Raw genomic sequence first — 17,841 nt, forward strand, 5'->3', positions numbered from 1 at the left:
TATACCACAGGCGCTCGCGGTCAAGTGGCGGGGGCAGTGCTGCGGCGGACACAGAAAAGAATGTACCGCCGCGCGACCTTGTGCGAGCCAGACTCCTACAACGGCACACCGACTTTTGACTGCGGGAGCAGCGTAGTATTCGTCAAGTATTCGCATAGCCAGTTTCAATGTATCATGTTTTTCTTGTTGAATCGTCGTGTCATCAATCGTGTTGTACTCTTGCTTCAGCCTCGGGTTACAGCCCCATGTCATCATCACTGCCGTCGTCGTCGGCACCAGCGCCGCCACCCTCCTCCTCCTCTTCTCTACGCGTCGTCTCCGTGCTCGCACCAAGTTTCCGTACGCCCTCAACCACAGCGGTCACGAAGCCCCTGCTTTCGGCGAGCTCCATGGCTCCCACGCCGCGCAGGCTCATGACGCCGTCCACGCCGCCCTCCAGCTGCGTTGTGCTCGCGCGCATTTTGGCGCCGCGCACCTCTTGCAGATCGCGCAGGAGCGAACGCACCTCGGATGCGGAGGGCACATCGTCGCCGGCATGTGTAAGCAGCATCTCCGCGAGCTCGAGCCAGTGGTAGGGCAGGGCGCCCGACGGCGCGTTCGCCGTGCAGGATGGCAGGAACGGTGGCGACAGCACCGTCTCGTCCGGGTCGTCGCCGTTGATCCGTCTGGCGTTGCCGCGCGAATCGGCACGTACAGGTGGTGGCGGAGGAGGCGCCCAGCCGCTCGTGTCGGTCTTGGTCTCGTGTTGAATGATGTCGCGAAGTGATTCCGGGTGCAGCCACGCTGGGGCAATGATGTTGGCGCGGCGCTGCTTCTTTAAAAGTATGGCAAGCCACAGAGGGATATTGCTTCGTCGTGGAGGCCGGAGGGAGGGTGTAGGGCCCTGGTCAGCGAACAATGGTTAGCCTGATGCTCTCGAGATGGGGAGGGAGGGGTCGTCGCGACGCGGGTTCACGTACTCCGAGAAGCTCAATGCTGTCCAGCCGTTGCCGCGGCATGACTGTGACGAGTTCCATTTCGCATAGAAATGCCACCTCGTTCGGCACCAGGCCGCGAGGCAACGGGAGGGCCATTTTTGCTGGGCGCGCTGTGATGTTGAAGTTGGATCGTAGGTGGCGGTCCGACGACGCCAAAAAAATGCCCCTCTATTGTGTGAGTCGCGACGAAGTGGACGCATCAACTTGAAAGCAATCTTGCACTTCAACAACGAAGCAGTATTTGAAAAGATTTTTTTTTTATCAGAGTAAGGCCCGAATGGTTCTCTACCTTTCAGTGTAAAGATTGAGAAAGTTTATAGCCTCGACACCATGTCTCAGTGCCCAGCTGATTTACGCTGCCCGCCCTCGTCGTCATACCACACAGCTAATCAGCTGCGGAGAATATATGGAAATAAATGGAAATATATGGAAATAAATAAAATAAAAGGCAAGTTTCATTAAAAGTCAAGCAATTTTCTTCAAGTCTATCATCGTATTGAAATGGCCCATTCTGAACCGTGATCCGGAATACTCCTATCCAGCGGCGGCATCCATCATACCAGATTGATTACAGGAAGGGCGAAATGGTGAATCCTTCTCCTCTCAGTATTTACTATAAAGGTATTGGGCTATTGGGTTCCCTAAACAAGCCTCGTGGTGCTATCCTTTGGCCAACCCATGAAATCAAGGCCGTCGAGCGTGCCGTTTTTGGGCGACATATCATGCGGCTTGTCCACGGCAAACTCTCCTAGGTACTCCGCGCATAGCGCATCACACTCAATTTTCCAGAACGTCGCACCACAGATGCTCATTTGCATTGTGATGTAATGCAGAAGATTCCGCAGCTCCTTGCGAAGGCTACCAGCGCTCGAAGCGGCGATGCCGGAGGGGAGCAGATGCTGGAGCTCGTTGAGCAGTCGCTGTCCGCAAAGGAGATGCGACTCTGCAGCTTCTCTGTCGCCGTTTAAAGCTTCAAAGATGACAAAGAACATGGAGCAAAGCACCGCAGCGCGAATGCCGTCGCACATTGGGTTCGCGTTTCTCATTTCCTTGAGGGCAACGCCGTAATGCACTAAAGCAAGGCTGTAGTGGTTTGTTCCTAAGTCGGACACCTCCTGGAGAGTGAGCTCGGGCTGTTTTGAAATGATGAGAGTATGTATAGCCAGATTGGCATAGCGGATTGCGAGATTCTCGCGCACTAGGCGTGGCACGGTATCCGTCCAAAACGGGCCGTCGAGAATACCTATCTCGCCAACGTCGTCAACGACAGGGGCACTGTCATGACATAAATAAGACGTGGAAGATCTTTCGAAAACGCTGTCGCCGCCGCCAATCATGCCTTGCTGCTCGCTAAAGTAGTCGACGGCTAGCTTGGCGTGCAGAAAGGGTGGCGTGGCCAGCTTCATTGCAGCGGTCGAAGGAGTCATGACACCACCTTCAGGGGTAGTGATCTCGGGACTCGTAATCTCGTGGGTGGTATGAGTCAATTCCAATATGGATAGGTCTTCTGCACGAGACTCGGCGGTAATTTTTGGAGAACAGGACTTGCTGCGTAGCGGCGCATAACCACCGCACACGCCGGACAACTTGAGGCAGCGGTTGCAGTTGGGCTTTGCCTCGTCGCATTTGACGTGTCGCCTCCTGTCCCTGTCAATACTCGGCTATGGGTAATTCCAACGTTTACACGGGCAGCTTACTTGCCTGCTAAATCGTTAACAAATGACACATTTAGCAGAAGCAGAACTGCGTGGTCACTTACAGGAAACGCAGCCTGTGCGAACCTTGGGGTATTTCGCGCGTCGGCTCTTGGGACGCTCTGGAAGAGCGAAACTTGTCATGAGAAGTCCGTGAAAGTGTCTGCTGCGCACAATTAGCAAGCGACAGGCCAGGCTGTCGTCATGAGGTGGCTGCTCGCCTCGGTACAACTCCAGTCGGGAGAGAAAGCCGTTTCTGTTCTTTTGAAAGCATCTAGAATAACTGTAATAATTGTCATGCAATCATACAGCATCTCAACTAATGGAGCCAGTGTTCTGATGGGGGCGGGGGCGGGGGTGTCTAGGAGTTTTAGCTTCCGTATGGTTGATGATAATCTGCGTAAGTAGCGACCAGTGAGGATGGCAAGAGGGTATTATATATCTTTGGCCCTGTACCGCTCAGCCGGTTCTAGAAATTTGCACCCGCAGCGCCCGAAACCCGAACCTTTGGCCTTCAAGTAAAATGTCGCGGGGTGTAAGCTGCGGACAGGGGTGGGTGTGCTCGTGCGGACAGTTGTACTCGGAAAGGGACCCCTAGGGTGTGGCCTCCACAGCACAGTAGTGATGTGTTCGATACATGATCAGACCGAGTCTATCGATGAGCAACTGAGGTATAAAAAGCCGAAGAAGTTCTAAGCCGCTGGGTACTATGGTTGCATGGTGGCGCCGGGCCCGACTGCTATCCTCCTCGACCCAAGTGCGTAGTCGAGGTGAGGAAACCACGTTAAGCCCTAGTCCTGTACAATCATCAGAACCAGAACACTATTACGAGGCTATCGGTAGATGGGTACGAAGGACTAGGCAGCACAGTCATGGGGCTGAAGCTAAGTTGCCCCAAGCAACGGAAACGTGGGGTGGAAGGGTCCATATGCAAAGTACTGGCTGTCGCTGGATACTGCGGTATTGAGAACTTGTTTTGGGTATTCTCGGGAGTGTATGGTTAGCTTGACCGGAAGGCATCCCATATGGGTCTGCAATAGACAAAGCAGGCTGCATCAGCCCTATGCATAGTATATTGTCTTCCTGAAGCTCACCGCAATCCGAGTTCCGAGCTTGTTGGCACTGAGAGCGAAATATTATCGCTCGACCTCAGGTATCGTCTACACTGCGCATGTCAGTACCCTATTTGTAAGCATCACACAGTCGAGTCGCCGGCCAAGTACTGTTACTCGGTAAGTAGCCAGGGATCACAAAGTGCCGTATGAGTCCTACCGCAAAGTGAGCCTGCGGAATTTCTAAATCTCGTCTCACCTAGTAGGGTCGTAGAATGGGCTTTCCTCAAGAATCTCAAGCGCGGTCCAAGCTCGAGCGTAGCCTCGCTTGCGGTCCGCGCTCGTCGGCGAGGACAATTTTGTCCTAGCACAAGATATGCCTTTGGTTGCATCGTCAAGCTTGTCTTGCGACTGAGCTTTTCCATGTGCCAATGGAAAAGATGTGGGAGTGGCCTCATAGACAGAGAGCCTGCTGCGGTACACCCCACTAGCTGCATGACCGGGTTTGCAAATAGAGCTTGTCGGGTAGAGGCGAGCTGTAGGCTAGTCTGCATCGAGTGCCATGTTTCATCCCATTTTTACAGCTCGTCAATCGAATATTAGAATTGGGTAGAACGATGCATTAAACAATCGGCACGACTCACACCCCACCCGGATACAGTCTTGCAGACGACCGAGGCTGAAATGAGGCGTGCAGGGTTACGGGACTCGCCCGGACTTTGACGCAAGGCGGCAGACGAGGGTGGAAGGGCCACGGCGCTAGGAAACGAAAGAAGAGCATCTTGCGGCAAGATGAGACTTGAAACGTCAATGTATGGTGTAAAGGAAAAGAGCACCTACCTACGATCACCGCTCCGGGTTTCCGTACCCTGTCGCCGTAGCGGTGTGGTTCCATCACCCGGTCGGGTGGGTTCAGATCGGCCGGAGGCCCGTCAAGCGCCGACGCCGATGGGTTCGGGTCAGTTCATTTTTGGGACTTGGAAAAACACGGCGATGCCCAGTTCATTTGTTCTACGAAGCAAAACACAACTCTAGCCTCTGTTTCGATATCAAAGGTTTGCATCCAGTGATTCGTCCAAGAGACATATTGTATACAGTGTTATAGTATTGATCTCCTGGTAAAGCAAGTGTACAACTACGCTGACAGTTTTGGCAGCTAGTCCGTCTCGTGACAGCGCCGACACTGACGGACTGTTCAGACGAAAGTGCCCGATTCTAGGCTACGCTGGACGGAGCACATCTGCCAGGATTATCACCACGCTGAGACAAAGTCTGAGAAGCTCGACCTCTTGCTGTATCCACTTCTCTTGCAACGTTCACGGTCCTCCGTGTAAAGTTGGAGCCTTCAATGACTGGCTTCCAGGACTTGGCCCCTGCATACTCCCTGTAGAGAGCGAGGCAAGTCAGCCGTGCCGATGTGCGCCGAGAGTATTTATCAGGTTCTACAGCTGATTTTGGGATCCTTGCTTTTTTCGGGCACATCATGCTGTTCTCGGGCTCAGTCTTCGTCTTTGAACAGCATGGGCATATCACATTTGCAGTGCTCTTTATCCATTACTGAGAGGTGAAAGCTATTGATCCTAATAAGAAAGGACAGGTACAACGTTATTAGCTTCGAGTTAAAGGGCGTACCTAGACTGGAGGCCTTAAGAAACCAACCACGTAAACACCGTGTAAGTGATGCCTCGGCGCCCGCGGACGCCAACATCTTCTGAGCGGGGCCAAATGACGAAAATACGAGCTGCTTTTACTCACGATGTGCGTTGAGTTGATTTTTTTCTCCTGTTTGCTTACGGAAAAATGAGTCTCGTCGAGCAACTCATGGCAGGCCATGTAGCTCCGACTATACTGTTTTGAGCTCGCCGACATACAGTCACCATGCTTCGGAGGGCGTTCCGAGCCGAGACCATGTATTACATGACAGCCCCGTCGTGCCAAGGCAGATTTAAAGAAGCTCAGGCTTTAGACCTGAAGACCTATTTCTCAGCAGCTGCTGAGCCGTGCCACTGCCACTAATCTAGTGGCTACCCGGAACGTGGTAGCAAATGGAGAAGATTGCCCTGAAACGTCAGAAAAGTCGCGGCTGGTCTGAAACTTTTCAAATCTTCCATGAATTTTCTTCCGTTATTTTTTAGTCCTTTGAGCTTGTGGATTTACTGTATAACAAATTTGTTTTGCTGTCGAAGCATGTCATGGGCGAGCACAACTAGCGGACCCAGAATGCTAGAGTAGTGCTCCGCAAGGACGTCAACGGCGCGCCCCATCCATGGTTGACAACTGTGTGCCGAGCCACACAATTAAGCTGAGCTATGAGCACAGTGCCTAGCACAAGCTTTCTCTCAACCTGTATTACATTTTCTACATTTTTCTTCAATTTATACGTTGGTCTTCCGGAAGATCAAGCCAGGCATTCTTGGTTACCCTTGCGGAGCCCCCCTTCCATCATGACCTCATCTCTTCCCAACGTCAACGACCCCTCCGTCGTCCTCATCAACGCAACTCCCGACGAGCAGCGCCAAATATGGCGTGCCACCCATCCATCCTGGGGGCCTGGGCTCACGCTGGATCAGTATCTTGACCGCGAGGCGTACCTGCTCACGACGGCCCTCGCCAAAGACGGTGGCCTGACGCAGTGGATTCTCACAGACTCGTCGGCGGCGGCGAGCTCGCGGCCCGTCCTCTCCAGCTGCGAGACCATCCGGAAGCGCGCCATCGTCGCCGACCCCAGCGGCGCCCTCGCCGACGTCACGGCCCACGGCGTGGCCAGCGTCTTCACGGACCCCGAGTACCGCTCCCGCGGCTACGCGGGGAAGATGATGGCCCTGCTCGGCGAGGAGCTCGTCCGTCAGGAGGATGCCGCCCCGGGCGCGGCGCGCTTCTCTGTGCTCTTCTCCGACATTGGGCCCAAGTTCTACGCAAACCACCAGTGGGTGCCCATCGGCAACTCTCATCTCGAGTTCCCCGTCACGGGGCCGCCTGCCACCATGCCCGCCAACGTCACGGAGCTCAACGACGGACACCTCGCGGCGCTGGCGACCCGCGACGAGCAGCTCCTCCGTGAGCAGCTCTCCAAGCCTCTCGCCGATGGCAACAGCACTAAGCTCCGCGCAGCCATTCTCCCAGACTTCAAAACCCTGGACTGGCAGTACCGCCGCGAGGACCACATGCTGCGACATTTTCTCGGCCGCGCGCCCAGCGTCCGCGGCGCGCTGTACATGCCGCCTGGCGAGCGCGGGGCAGAGCGTCGTATCTGGGGTCTTTGGGTGCGCTCGCGCTACGGCGGCGCTGACGGCCACCCGGTCGTGACCGTCCTCCACTTTCTGCGCCTTGTCGTCGAGGATGAGGCCGCCACCACGGACGAGGAACTTGCGGTGGCACTGGAGGGCATCATGGCGGTGGCACAGCGCGAAGCGGCCGCTGCCGACTGCAAAAGCATCGAGATGTGGAATCCGCCTACAAGGGTACTTGCTGCGTTCAATGATAAGCTGACGCAACTCGACGGCAAGATTGTGGAGCGCGACACGAGTAACCTCGCCAGCTTGCGATGGTTCGGCGCCGGCTCTGCTGACAACATTGATTGGGTTGCCAACGAAAAGTTTGAGTGGTGCTGATCGAGCACGTACACTAAGGAGAACTGCGGCTTTTATAGTACATAAGTCTGCAAGTCTCTCCGAGTGAAGCATCATGTCTCATCAATTCGTATATATTTTCCGCACTCTATCATGAGCATCAAGTCTATGCCGGCAAAGAAACGATTAATTAAGCAAACGCCGTCAATACATGTTAAAGTGCTCCTCCGCATCTTCCCTCCCATATGCCTAGCCATTCAATGTACCTGTCAAATACAAACACCAACTTGATATCTTTTCCTATGCTTTTTCCGTAGAAGATGCGACCGCGGTAGTCTAGTAGCTGCGGCCAAACATGGTCCACTTGTCGGCCTTGTTCTTGCATTCGGGGTTCAAGCACTCGGTCTCGCCAGCAACGATGCCCTCGGGCTGCTCAAAGGGAATGCAGAGCGACTTCATGCCCATCGTGGGTGCCTTCTGGCCCTCAGGAACATCAGGCTGCTCATCCACGCGAGTGGTGAGCTCCTTGATGCGGTCCTCGCACTTGCCATCGCCACAGAAGGGGATGAGAACAACGTTCTTGCTGTCAAGCGCAGGGAGAACCTCGTCCCATTTGGTGATCTTGAGACGATGCTCGCGGAAGGACTTCTCAGCTTTTGAATACATGTCCTTCTGGATGGTCTCGAGAAGCTCGGGGATCTTTGTGGTGAGCTCATCCAGGGCAACGGTGCCCTTCTCGCCTGTATCACGACGAGCAAAAGAGACAACCTTGTTGGCAGCATCCTTGGGGCCGAACTCGATACGCAGAGGAACACCCTTCAGCTCCCAGTCGTTGAATTTCCATGCAGGAGTATAGCCATCACGGAAGTCAATGTCCACACGGACACCAGCCTTCTTGAGAGTGTGTTGAATGTCGAGGAGCTGCTCCTCGTGCTGCTTGCGAGCCTCAGGGGTTGTGCTCTTGTTGATGCCAACGGGGATTAGAATCGTTTGCAGCTTGGCAACACGGGGAGGAAGCACGAGACCCTTGTCGTCACCGTGGACCATGACCATGACGCCAATGACACGGGTAGACAGACCCCAAGAGTTCTGCCAGACGTGAATGTGGGAGCCCTTGTTGGCGGGATCTTCGACGGTGATATCGAACATCTTGCTAAAGTTCTGTCCCAAGCAGTGAGAGGTTCCACCCTGGATACCGCGACCATTGGAGGGGATATAGCCTTCAACAGTAGTGGTGTAGTATCCACCAGCAAACTTTTCGTTCTCGGTCTTGCGGCCCTTAACAACGGGAACGGCAAGCAGTTCCTCGTAGATGCCAGCATACCAGTCGAGGATCTGCAGAACCTCGACACCTGCAAGCTGTTCCGTCAAGTGGGCCGTGTGACCCTCTTGCCACAGGAATTCGCGGGCGCGTAGGAAAGGAGTGGTCTGCTTAGCCTCCCATCGCACAACAGAGTTCCATTGGTTTAGTCGTAGGGGAAGATCGCGGTGGCTTCGAATCCATTTGGCGTAGTAGGGATACATCACGGCTTCGGAGGTAGGACGGACAGCGACGGGGACCTCGAGATCCTTGTCACCACTGTATACAGAGGTCAGTGTGTTTTCTTTTTGCGCCGGAAAATTCGTCCCTTGACACTCACGCCTTGGTGACCCAGGCCAGCTCAGGAGCAAAGCCCTCAACGTGATCTTTCTCCTTCTCGAGAGACTTGGCGGAGAGGAACATGGGGAAGCTGGCCTCCTCAACGCCAAGATCCTCAATGCGCTCCTGGAAATACTTGCGGATGACACTCCAGATATACATGGAAATGGGACGGAGAACAAAAAAGCCAGAGATTTCCTGGTAGTACTCGACCATTTCCGACTTGAGGACAACCTCCTGGTACCATTGGGGGAAGTTCTCGGCCTTCTTAACAGTAATGCCGATGATATCGTCAGCCTTCTTGCCACCGACGACAGGAACGCTGGTCTGCTTGGCGGCGTTCTTAGCAGCCTTTGCAGCCTTGTCAGCCGCCATCTTGGCCTGCTTCTCAGCCTTCTTCAAGGCGCTCTTGGATTGCTCGGCGACACCTTCCATTGTGGCGAAAACGAGGCCAACGAGAGAGTTGGTGGAACTTGAAAGTGTGTTAGACCGTTTGACTGGAGGGCGGGGTCCTAGAATGTGCGGACTGCTTGTATGAGTATTTCTGGCGCTAGAAGATCTCGCCCAAACTTATATGTCAACTCGAAAATGAAGAGGCGTTTGCGTCGTCTGAGTCACTGCGAAAGGGCGAGACACGGAGGGCGGGCGAGATTGACGAGAGTCGCTCGGGGTGTGACCACGAGCGCCAGGGCTTATCTTTTTTTGGTGGTGGAGGGGGAGACGAGACCCTGCCCCGCGCCCACCAGCACCTGAGGTCGGAGGGGCAGTCCGGGTTAGGGCAGCGCCGGCCAATCAGCGGGAGGGGGGCGGTCCGACCAGGAAGAGCTCAACTGGTGGCGCTGGAGCTTGCATTGAGGCCCGAAGCCCGCTAAACGTCCAGCTGGGCTGCACCATCACAGGGCAAAAATGCACTGCAACACGCCCAGCAGCACACACGCTACTGCCGCCAAATGCCCTGCACCTCTCCTCCACCGCCTGCCAAAATCTTCCCCCGGAGCTGGAACAATCTCTTCTTCCGAAGCTCACGCTCCCCCAAAAAAGCTTCGAGGGGCAGATGGTCCACTGTGGAAGCTCGTGGTAAATTATAGCGTCGCGCAGGCAGAAACTCGAATTCTAGCAATCACCACCATAACCTCGCTTTCTGCCAACGATCCGCGCCATCACGCACCGCTGCAGAAATGGCGTCCATGTTTGAACAGCCGGGGAACGGTACCCTTTTCCTTGGTGGTCAGAAGATTTCCGGCTCCGACATTCGTGACCAAAACGGTACGCCTCGTTGACTCCTCGCCGCCGCATCCCACCACAACTGCTAACTCGTCTGCCCACCCTTCCAGTCTTGGCCACGCAAGCCATTGCAAATGTCGTCAAGAGCTCCTTTGGCCCCAGCGGCCTCGACAAGATGATGGTCGACGACATCGGTGTAAGTTTTTGCTACCAATTCTGCCTGGCGTAGCTAGCCTGCCCCTCGCCGTTTTACTCACCGCAAACTAGGACGTCACCGTCACCAACGACGGCGCCACGATTCTCCAGCTCCTCGATGTCGAAGACCCGGCCGGCAAGATTCTCGTCGACCTCGCTCAGCAACAAGATAAAGAAGTCGGTGACGGCACAACCTCGGTCGTCCTGATCGCCGCCGAGCTGCTCCGTCGCGGCAACGAGCTCATGAAGAACCGCATACATCCCACAACCATCATTACCGGCTACCGCCTTGCTCTCCGCGAAGCCATCAAATATCTCCAGGACAATGTCAGCATCAAGGTTGAGAACCTTGGCCGCGAGTCCCTCATCAACATTGCCAAGACCTCCATGTCTAGCAAGATCATTGGCTCCGACTCCGACTTCTTCGCCGACATGGTTGTTGATGCCATTACCGCCGTCAAGACGACCAACTATAAGAACGAAGTCAAGTACCCCGTCAAGGCCGTCAACATCCTCAAGGCCCATGGCAAGGGCACCCGCGAGTCCATGCTCGTCAAGGGCTACGCTCTCAACTGCACTGTCGCCTCCCAGGCCATGCCCACCTATATCCAAGATGCCAAGATTGCTATCCTGGATATGAACCTGCAAAAGGAGCGCATGAAGCTTGGTGTTCAGATCACAGTCGACGACCCCCAACAGCTGGAGCAGATCCGTGCCCGTGAGTCCGGCATGGTTCTCGAGCGTGTTGACCTGATCCTCAAGGCTGGCGCCAACGTTATCCTGACCACCAAGGGCATTGACGACCTAGTACTAAAGATGTTTGTTGAGCGAGGCGCCATGGGCGTCCGTCGCTGCAAGAAGGAGGACCTCAGACGTATTGCCAAGGCGACCGGCGGCAGCCTATTGAGCACTCTGTCCGACCTCAACGGCGATGAGAAGTTTGATCCCTCGTACCTCGGTCACGCCGATTCCATCTCGCAGGAGCGCATCTCTGACGACGAGTGCATTATTGTTCGCGGACCCAAGAACCACTCTGCCGCCTCGATCATTCTGCGCGGTCCCAACGACTACACTCTCGACGAGATGGAGCGTTCCGTCCACGACTCTCTCTGCGCTGTCAAGCGTACTCTGGAGAGTGGTAGCATTGTTCCTGGTGGCGGTGCTGTCGAGACTGCCCTTCACATTTACCTAGAAGAATTTGCGGGCACAGTCGGTTCGCGCGAGCAGCTTGCCATTGGCGAATTCGCCCAGTCGCTTCTGGTCATCCCCAAGACGCTGGCCGTCAACGCTGCCAAGGATGCCGCAGAGCTCGTCGCGCAGTTGCGCTCAAGACATGCGCTGTCTCAGCGCATTCAGGAGGGCGAGGCCAACGACGACGAGAAGACGCTTGCCCGCAAGAAGGGCTACAGAAATTATGGTCTCGATCTCACGCGCGGCAAGGTTGTGGATGAGATCAAGCTTGGAGTTCTCGAGCCCAGTATCAGCAAGGTTCGCCAACTGAAGAGTGCCGTCGAGGCATGCATTTCCATCATGCGTATTGATACCCTCATCAAGTTGGACCCCGAGCAGCCTCAGGATGATGGCCACGGCCACTAGGGAAAGAAAAGAACGAAGGAAAAAAAGGAATGAAAAGGAAATGAAAATAAATTCAAGACCCCCGTACATGTATTTAATCAGAGTAGATGGGTGGGATGATCACAAATACAAAAAGGCACAAGCCCACGAAGCAGAGAGGAGGCTTTTACCTTGTGTATGAGATATAGAAGCAATGAAAGATAGGGTGCACCAGGAGAGTGAGCCCCTTCCTTTTTGCAAGCTGGACATTTGACTTCGATTTATCAAGAATCAGCCGCCATCAAACAAACATGCACACCTAGTCTCTGCAGTCGTTCCCAAAGCGCTAAATCAAGTATTCTTCGCCGTTGTCCTTACGTAGTAGCTCTCACAACCAACGTCGTCGGCCACGCTCGTCGCCGGACCTGCCGTTGAACGGGTCGTTGGTGGCCTTGTGTGTGCGGCCTATAAGCAAAGAACGAAAAGAAAAACAAAAAAACTAGAGAAGAAAAACAGTTAAAAAGAATGAACAGAGTAAAAAAGAGCAAAAAGAGTTAAAAAAGGTACGAGTAACTAATAAGAATAACAAAAACAATAAAGAACAGCGAGGATATTAGAAATAATAGAGATAGGGAGTAATAAGATTAATATTAACTATACTGAATAATTATATAAGTTAGTAGGCTAAAGAAAACCTATTTTTCCACCGCACGCTGCTCTCTGGTGATATAGCCGGGCGGCACCCATTTCGAGCTATTCCAAGCGTTGAGCTTTTCGCCATACATGAGATCCACGTGCTCCAGACTCAGCATCCGGGACTCATACAAGAAGAAATACACCAGCAGGGCCGCCACCAAGTTGGTGCCCACAAAGACGAAGCCAAAGGCATACCCGATTCCACTGGTTGCAATGGGTGTCAGGAAGCCGATCATGACTGGTGATATACTTGTGTTAGCCGGTGCAATCATTGACTCGATGGATCTAGATGCTTACAGTTCCCAAGCCAATTTCCCGCGGTGGCCAGAGCCGCCTGCTTTGCACGTGTGCGAAGGGGGAACGTTTCGCCAATAACGACCCACGCCATCGGTCCCCATGTGGCGGCAAACGAGGCAATAAACATGCAAGCACACACTATCATAATGATCCCGGTCTGGGGATGTGTTTCTGGTGCGTTCATTGTACCAACAGTAGCAAAGACGAGGAGCCAGCCGGCTTGCCAAAGGCCACCAAGAAACAGGGGCCAGCGACGCCCGAATCTCTCAACAACGTAGAGGCCAAAAAAGGTCATAGCCACATTGACGGATCCGAGAATAAGTTGCGTGAGAATAGGGTCTTCAACACCAGTAGATTGGAAGACAGTAGCGCCGTAGTAAAAGAAGAAGTTGATGCCTGACCACTGCTGCAGGAAATGGATGCCAATGCCGAGTAGTGTTCTGTACAGAACCTTGGGGGTACTTGTTGACACGCAGAAGCACTCCAACCAAGATCCGTTGCCGGCTTAAGTTTCTTTTTCCATGGTCCGTCTCATCTCTCCGAGATCGTTTTCGATGGTAGCATTTTTGGGATCGTCCTTTTTGCCTCGAAGTCGAGCAAGTGACAGACGCGCACCTTCCCAGTCACCACGAGAAGCCAACCAGCGAGGAGATTCCGGCACGCACATGACCCCAATACCGAGAGGCAGAGACAGTAGGATGGCCACCCCGATGACGATCCGCCATGCCCAGTCCCGCTGCTCAAAGGCTCGGACGCTGTAATTCAATATATTCGCGCTGAGAATGCCAATCGTGATCATGAGTTGATACGAAGCAACAACTGCGCCTCGAATTTCACGTGGAGATGACTCTGATTGGAACATGGGGACGCCAACAGACAAACTACCGATGCCCAAGCCAGCGACGAAGCGCCCCATCATCATATGAATCCAGCTGGACACGGCGGTGATCTGAATAACATCGCCAGCGATAAATACAGCCACACCAAACGACAGGCTTCGACGTCGTCCCCACCAATCTGCAGTGCTGCAACGCATTAGCGAGGTCAGTTAGGTCAGGGCAGGTCACAACTCACTACGCGCCAGAAAGTGCACCAATCAAGCAGCCGATGCTCATGAGGGAGACGAGGAGCGACTTTAAAAGAGGTCTCCAATTATAGCTTCCGTCGGGCTCGGTAGTGGCGAAGCGCTGCTCGAACTCTTCGAACAAGAGCAAACCGGAGATCTGGCCGGTGTCGTACCCAAAGAGCAAGCCACCGATCGCTGTGGTGGCTCCGAGAAGAAAAGCCTCGCGGCCTACTTCTGCGCCGTTGATCATGATTGCGGATGGATAATGAAAAACTGCGTGCGACCAGGGCCACGAAAACAATGTTTTTGCCCTTAGCTGCACGTCAGGGAAGGCGGGACTTGTGACGTGCGTGCGTGGATGAAAAGGCAGGCGGCAGCAGAGCAACAAGAAAGAGAAGAAAGAGAACATTTTTCTTTTTATTATTTTTATTATTTCTCTTGCTACCCTTACTTTCTATTACGACTGCTATTTCGTATTATTCCTCTTCTTCTCTATTCCTCTTCTTCTCTATTCCTCTTCTCTTTAATCATTTCTCTTGTTTTTTCTTACATTTCATTCTCTTCTCTTTCTTTACTTGAATGCCTTTAGGATATAGCTTGTATAGGCATCGGCGGTCGGCCGGATAGCTAAGAATTGAGCTAGGAACTAAATCGGGCGATTGAGGCATCCAGCGATTGAGGCAGCGAGGGAGTCTTCGTTGCTGCTCTCGCTGGCACTCTCGCTGGCACTCTCGCTGGCATTCTCGCTGGCTGGCTTGCCGAAAGGCTTGTTGATAGACTGCTCGCACTCTCACCGGCTGGTTCAATTGCTGGCAGCCTCTGACTTGCTTAATGGCTGGCAGTTGAGCACCTTAATAGGTACTTGTAGAGACACCTCGTAAATGGTTTCAAGAAATCTACAATAAAAACATATTAATTCTTAGCAGCACCAGGTTTTTAATATATGCCAGAGTAACTTATGCCAGAAGGCAACACATATCAAGAGAAACCTATTAAAAGTTAGCCACCGATCGACGTCGCTGCTGCCGAGAGAAGAATGGCCGTGCGTCCAAGTTCTGCGAGTGCCCAGCTGCAGCAATATTGGCTTCAAAGCCACGGTGCTGATGTCGGAGCGAGATGCTCCGTCGCAAGAGTACGGGCCCATCTTGTGACGGAAAGCCGAGTCTGTTTGACTTTGGCGATCTTGCCGCTCGTAATAAAGCTCCGTCCACGGGCGTCAAGCTGTAAGTGGGCGGTAACGAAAGCCGCAGCCCCAGTAGAAGATGACCCTTGGGGTTTCTTACTTGGTACCTACGTCGTTTTAGCTCCTCCCCGGACATAGTGCCGAAATTGTTAGGCCATATTCGGGTCTATACATGTCTTTACTTTGACACGGTCATAGGATCGACCGATATGTGCTACCTTTCGGCTGCGAAATGCTCGGCACAGGCCGCTCACGACGAATCAAGTTTCGTCATCAATCACTCCATTCTCTCAGCTGTTGTACCAATCACTTCATTCTCTCAGGCTTTGAATCAATCACTCCATTCTCTCAGCTTTTGCGCCGGACGAGGCTGCGGTGGCGTCCACTGTCCGCGTCAGCCTAGCGAAGCAGCGCGCCCGTCGACAGCCCTGCGGGGGCTTCTCGAGCCGTGTTAGCCGTGTCTGGTGACTGTAAACGAAGCCTACCCAGTCAAATTAGCCATCAGTCATTCGGGGTTCTTTGCCAGTTAAACCATTAATGGCACCTTGCATAATAGTTTCCGCTGCCTGAGGATATATCTACTTTGCTTCGTTGCAAGTAGCCAGCGGCTTTCCATCACCAGGGCGTCATCGCGCTGGACTAACATCTAGCGCTGGCTTTCCAGCAGCAAACATACACACACCATGGATGCTCTCGCAACCAATATTGCGCGGCTCGCCGACTCTTGTGCCGCCGACATTCGCGCTGCCGTAGTCGCAGAAACAAACGGCGGCCAGAACCTACCGCATCTCACGTCGGCATGCAGCGCCCTGGAAGCGCTCCAGCGCAGCGCCGTGCAGCTCCGCGGCAGCCTCGCCGCCGCCACCGTTTCGGAAGCGCTGAGGATGAGCGTGATGCAGTCGCTGGGCGCATGCCACACCCATGCGGCGTTGCTGTTTAAGCAAGTGGCGCGACTAGACGCAGATAATGCGATAAAAACAAGGGAAGACTTCTGGACGGTGCTGGGGGCGTTTGTTGGGGCGCACGTGAAGCTCTTTGCATGCTACGCTGATCTTCTGTCACTGCACGTCATGCCACTCTTCAAGGTCTGTAGGCTGAGTGCTAATGTGTTTAACAGAGCTACGACAGATGGCCAGGATGAGCGTCTCAATGCCGCCGCCAGCCAGGAAGTCGTCCACCAGGCCGCGCATGCCGTCCGTCTCGCCATCAACGCACCCGACATCTTCGCTGACGAGCCCTCGCACGCAGCTTCTCTTCCCTATTCCGTCAGGGACGTCGAGGCGCCTCCTCCGTATGAGTCTAACCCAGCACCACCACCAGCCAGCGGCATCCTGCGCCGGGCATCCCACGACAGCGAGGCTGCCGGCAGCAGCAGCGCACGCAGTCGCGCCTGGGCCAAGATAGCATCCCCCGTCAAAGCCATCCGGGGCCACATGGGCGCCGGCGTCGTCCTCCCCTTTGTCGACGAGCTCTGCGCGGCGGCTGCGGGCGGCCAGGCCAAGCAGGTCGAGGCTCTCGTGGCGCAGGGCGCATGCGTCGACGGCATCAGCAGCCACAACGACACGGCGCTCGGTCTCGCCGCCGCGCACAACCACATAGACGTCGCCAGGACCCTGCTACAAGCCGGCGCTCAAGCCACCTTCCACAGCCCGCACCGTATGCCCCCAGTCTTTGTCGCCGCAGCCGCCGGCCACAGAGACCTGGCGCTTCTCCTCCTTGAGCGCGGAGCGTCGGTAACGGCCAAGGACATGCGCGGCCAGCCGTTCCTCATCCAGCTCGTCGACGAGGGCGACCACGCGGCGATGCAGTTCCTGCTCCAGCACGGCGCCAACGCCAACGCCAAGGACATCACCGGCCGGACGCCGATTGTGCACGCCGTCGCGACCAACGACGTGTCCATGGCGACGATTCTGCTCGCGTTTGGCGCGGACCCCAACGCGCGGGACCTCGCCGGCCGGCCGCTCCTCGTGCAGGCCGTCCAGAACCAGAACGGCGCGCTGGTGCGCTTCCTCCTCGACAGCGGCGCCGACAGCAACAGCCGGGACATGACGGGCGCGTCCGTGCTCGCGGTCGCGTGCCAGAAGCACGTCAAGACGAGCGAGACGGTGCAGCTGCTGCTGCGGCGCGGCGCACGGCCCGACTCGACGACGGTGACGGGCGTCACGGTGCTGGCGGACGCGCTGGGGCGGCACAGGGTCGACCTGGCGCGGGTGCTGCTGGAGCACGGCGCGGACGCGGGCGCGACCGAGGTGACGGGCCAGCCGCTGGTGATTACCGTGGTGAGGAGCAGGAAGGTGGTGCTCGAGGACAAGATGGAGCTGCTGGGGATGATGCTGAAACGGGGCGCGTCGGTGCAGGCGCGGGACTTTGTGACGAGGGAGACGGCGGTGGAGGTGGCGCGGAAAGTCGAGTGTAAAAAGGTGGTGAAGCTGCTAGAGTCGTACGAGAATGCAGAGTAGAGGCGGCAGATGTGATTGTGTGTGTTGTGTGCTCGCGTGTCTCACTGGGAACTAGAACGTTGCAATGTGAGAAGAATGTTCTATAATCTATGAAGCGCTGTGGCAGTGGTTAATCAAAGCTGCCGAATGCAAAATGTCCCATCCAAGAAGAAACCCTTGACGCCGTGACTGTGACGTGTTGTCACCATGTTTCTATACCCCGTGCATTTATTGTACTGTCATCGTCTTCTCATGGC

At 54.8% G+C, this 17,841-nt stretch overlaps 8 protein-coding genes across 9 annotated transcripts; 3 read left to right on the forward strand and 5 right to left on the reverse strand.

Moving 5' to 3' along the window:
• Positions 1–235: 235 nt before the first annotated feature.
• On the reverse strand, positions 236–1,073 carry LMH87_010244 (uncharacterized protein; the record flags this gene model as incomplete). The annotated part of the gene is made up of 2 exons (XM_056197372.1): positions 236–883; positions 960–1,073. 2 exons carry the CDS (start codon positions 1,071–1,073, stop codon positions 236–238), a joined length of 762 nt encoding a protein of 253 aa, XP_056054428.1.
• Positions 1,074–1,618: 545 nt separating this feature from the next.
• LMH87_010245 (uncharacterized protein) lies at positions 1,619–2,945 on the reverse strand (the record flags this gene model as incomplete). 2 transcript variants are annotated; one of them, XM_056197374.1, is made up of 3 exons in its annotated part: positions 1,619–2,618; positions 2,733–2,834; positions 2,893–2,945. In XM_056197374.1, 3 exons carry the CDS (start codon positions 2,943–2,945, stop codon positions 1,619–1,621), a joined length of 1,155 nt encoding a protein of 384 aa, XP_056054430.1. The 2 variants fall into 2 exon arrangements, with proteins under 2 accessions (XP_056054430.1, XP_056054429.1); XM_056197373.1 differs by having other exon boundaries at positions 2,733–2,837.
• Positions 2,946–3,671: 726 nt separating this feature from the next.
• Positions 3,672–4,220, reverse strand: LMH87_010246 (uncharacterized protein; the record flags this gene model as incomplete). Its single annotated transcript, XM_056197375.1, has 4 exons — positions 3,672–3,702; positions 3,766–3,831; positions 3,983–4,139; positions 4,205–4,220. The coding sequence occupies 4 exons, from the start codon at positions 4,218–4,220 to the stop codon at positions 3,672–3,674; spliced, it is 270 nt and encodes an 89-aa protein (XP_056054431.1).
• A 1,947-nt stretch (positions 4,221–6,167) lies between these two features.
• On the forward strand, positions 6,168–7,334 carry LMH87_010247 (uncharacterized protein; the record flags this gene model as incomplete). The annotated part of the gene is made up of 2 exons (XM_056197376.1): positions 6,168–6,780; positions 6,835–7,334. 2 exons carry the CDS (start codon positions 6,168–6,170, stop codon positions 7,332–7,334), a joined length of 1,113 nt encoding a protein of 370 aa, XP_056054432.1.
• A 294-nt stretch (positions 7,335–7,628) lies between these two features.
• Positions 7,629–9,825, reverse strand: LMH87_010248 (uncharacterized protein; the record flags this gene model as incomplete). Its single annotated transcript, XM_056197377.1, has 4 exons — positions 7,629–8,871; positions 8,933–9,403; positions 9,459–9,481; positions 9,823–9,825. 4 exons carry the CDS (start codon positions 9,823–9,825, stop codon positions 7,629–7,631), a joined length of 1,740 nt encoding a protein of 579 aa, XP_056054433.1.
• A 284-nt stretch (positions 9,826–10,109) lies between these two features.
• LMH87_010249 (uncharacterized protein) lies at positions 10,110–11,946 on the forward strand (the record flags this gene model as incomplete). The annotated part of the gene is made up of 3 exons (XM_056197378.1): positions 10,110–10,197; positions 10,266–10,351; positions 10,423–11,946. The coding sequence occupies 3 exons, from the start codon at positions 10,110–10,112 to the stop codon at positions 11,944–11,946; spliced, it is 1,698 nt and encodes a 565-aa protein (XP_056054434.1).
• A 653-nt stretch (positions 11,947–12,599) lies between these two features.
• LMH87_010250 (uncharacterized protein) lies at positions 12,600–14,213 on the reverse strand (the record flags this gene model as incomplete). Its single annotated transcript, XM_056197379.1, has 4 exons — positions 12,600–12,838; positions 12,898–13,401; positions 13,513–13,922; positions 13,972–14,213. The coding sequence occupies 4 exons, from the start codon at positions 14,211–14,213 to the stop codon at positions 12,600–12,602; spliced, it is 1,395 nt and encodes a 464-aa protein (XP_056054435.1).
• A 1,616-nt stretch (positions 14,214–15,829) lies between these two features.
• Positions 15,830–17,605, forward strand: LMH87_010251 (uncharacterized protein; the record flags this gene model as incomplete). Its single annotated transcript, XM_056197380.1, has 2 exons — positions 15,830–16,203; positions 16,264–17,605. The coding sequence occupies 2 exons, from the start codon at positions 15,830–15,832 to the stop codon at positions 17,603–17,605; spliced, it is 1,716 nt and encodes a 571-aa protein (XP_056054436.1).
• Positions 17,606–17,841: the final 236 nt, after the last annotated feature.

This window comes from Akanthomyces muscarius, chromosome 5 (genome assembly GCF_028009165.1).
Source record: "Akanthomyces muscarius strain Ve6 chromosome 5, whole genome shotgun sequence".
Taxonomy (NCBI): domain Eukaryota; kingdom Fungi; phylum Ascomycota; class Sordariomycetes; order Hypocreales; family Cordycipitaceae; genus Akanthomyces; species Akanthomyces muscarius.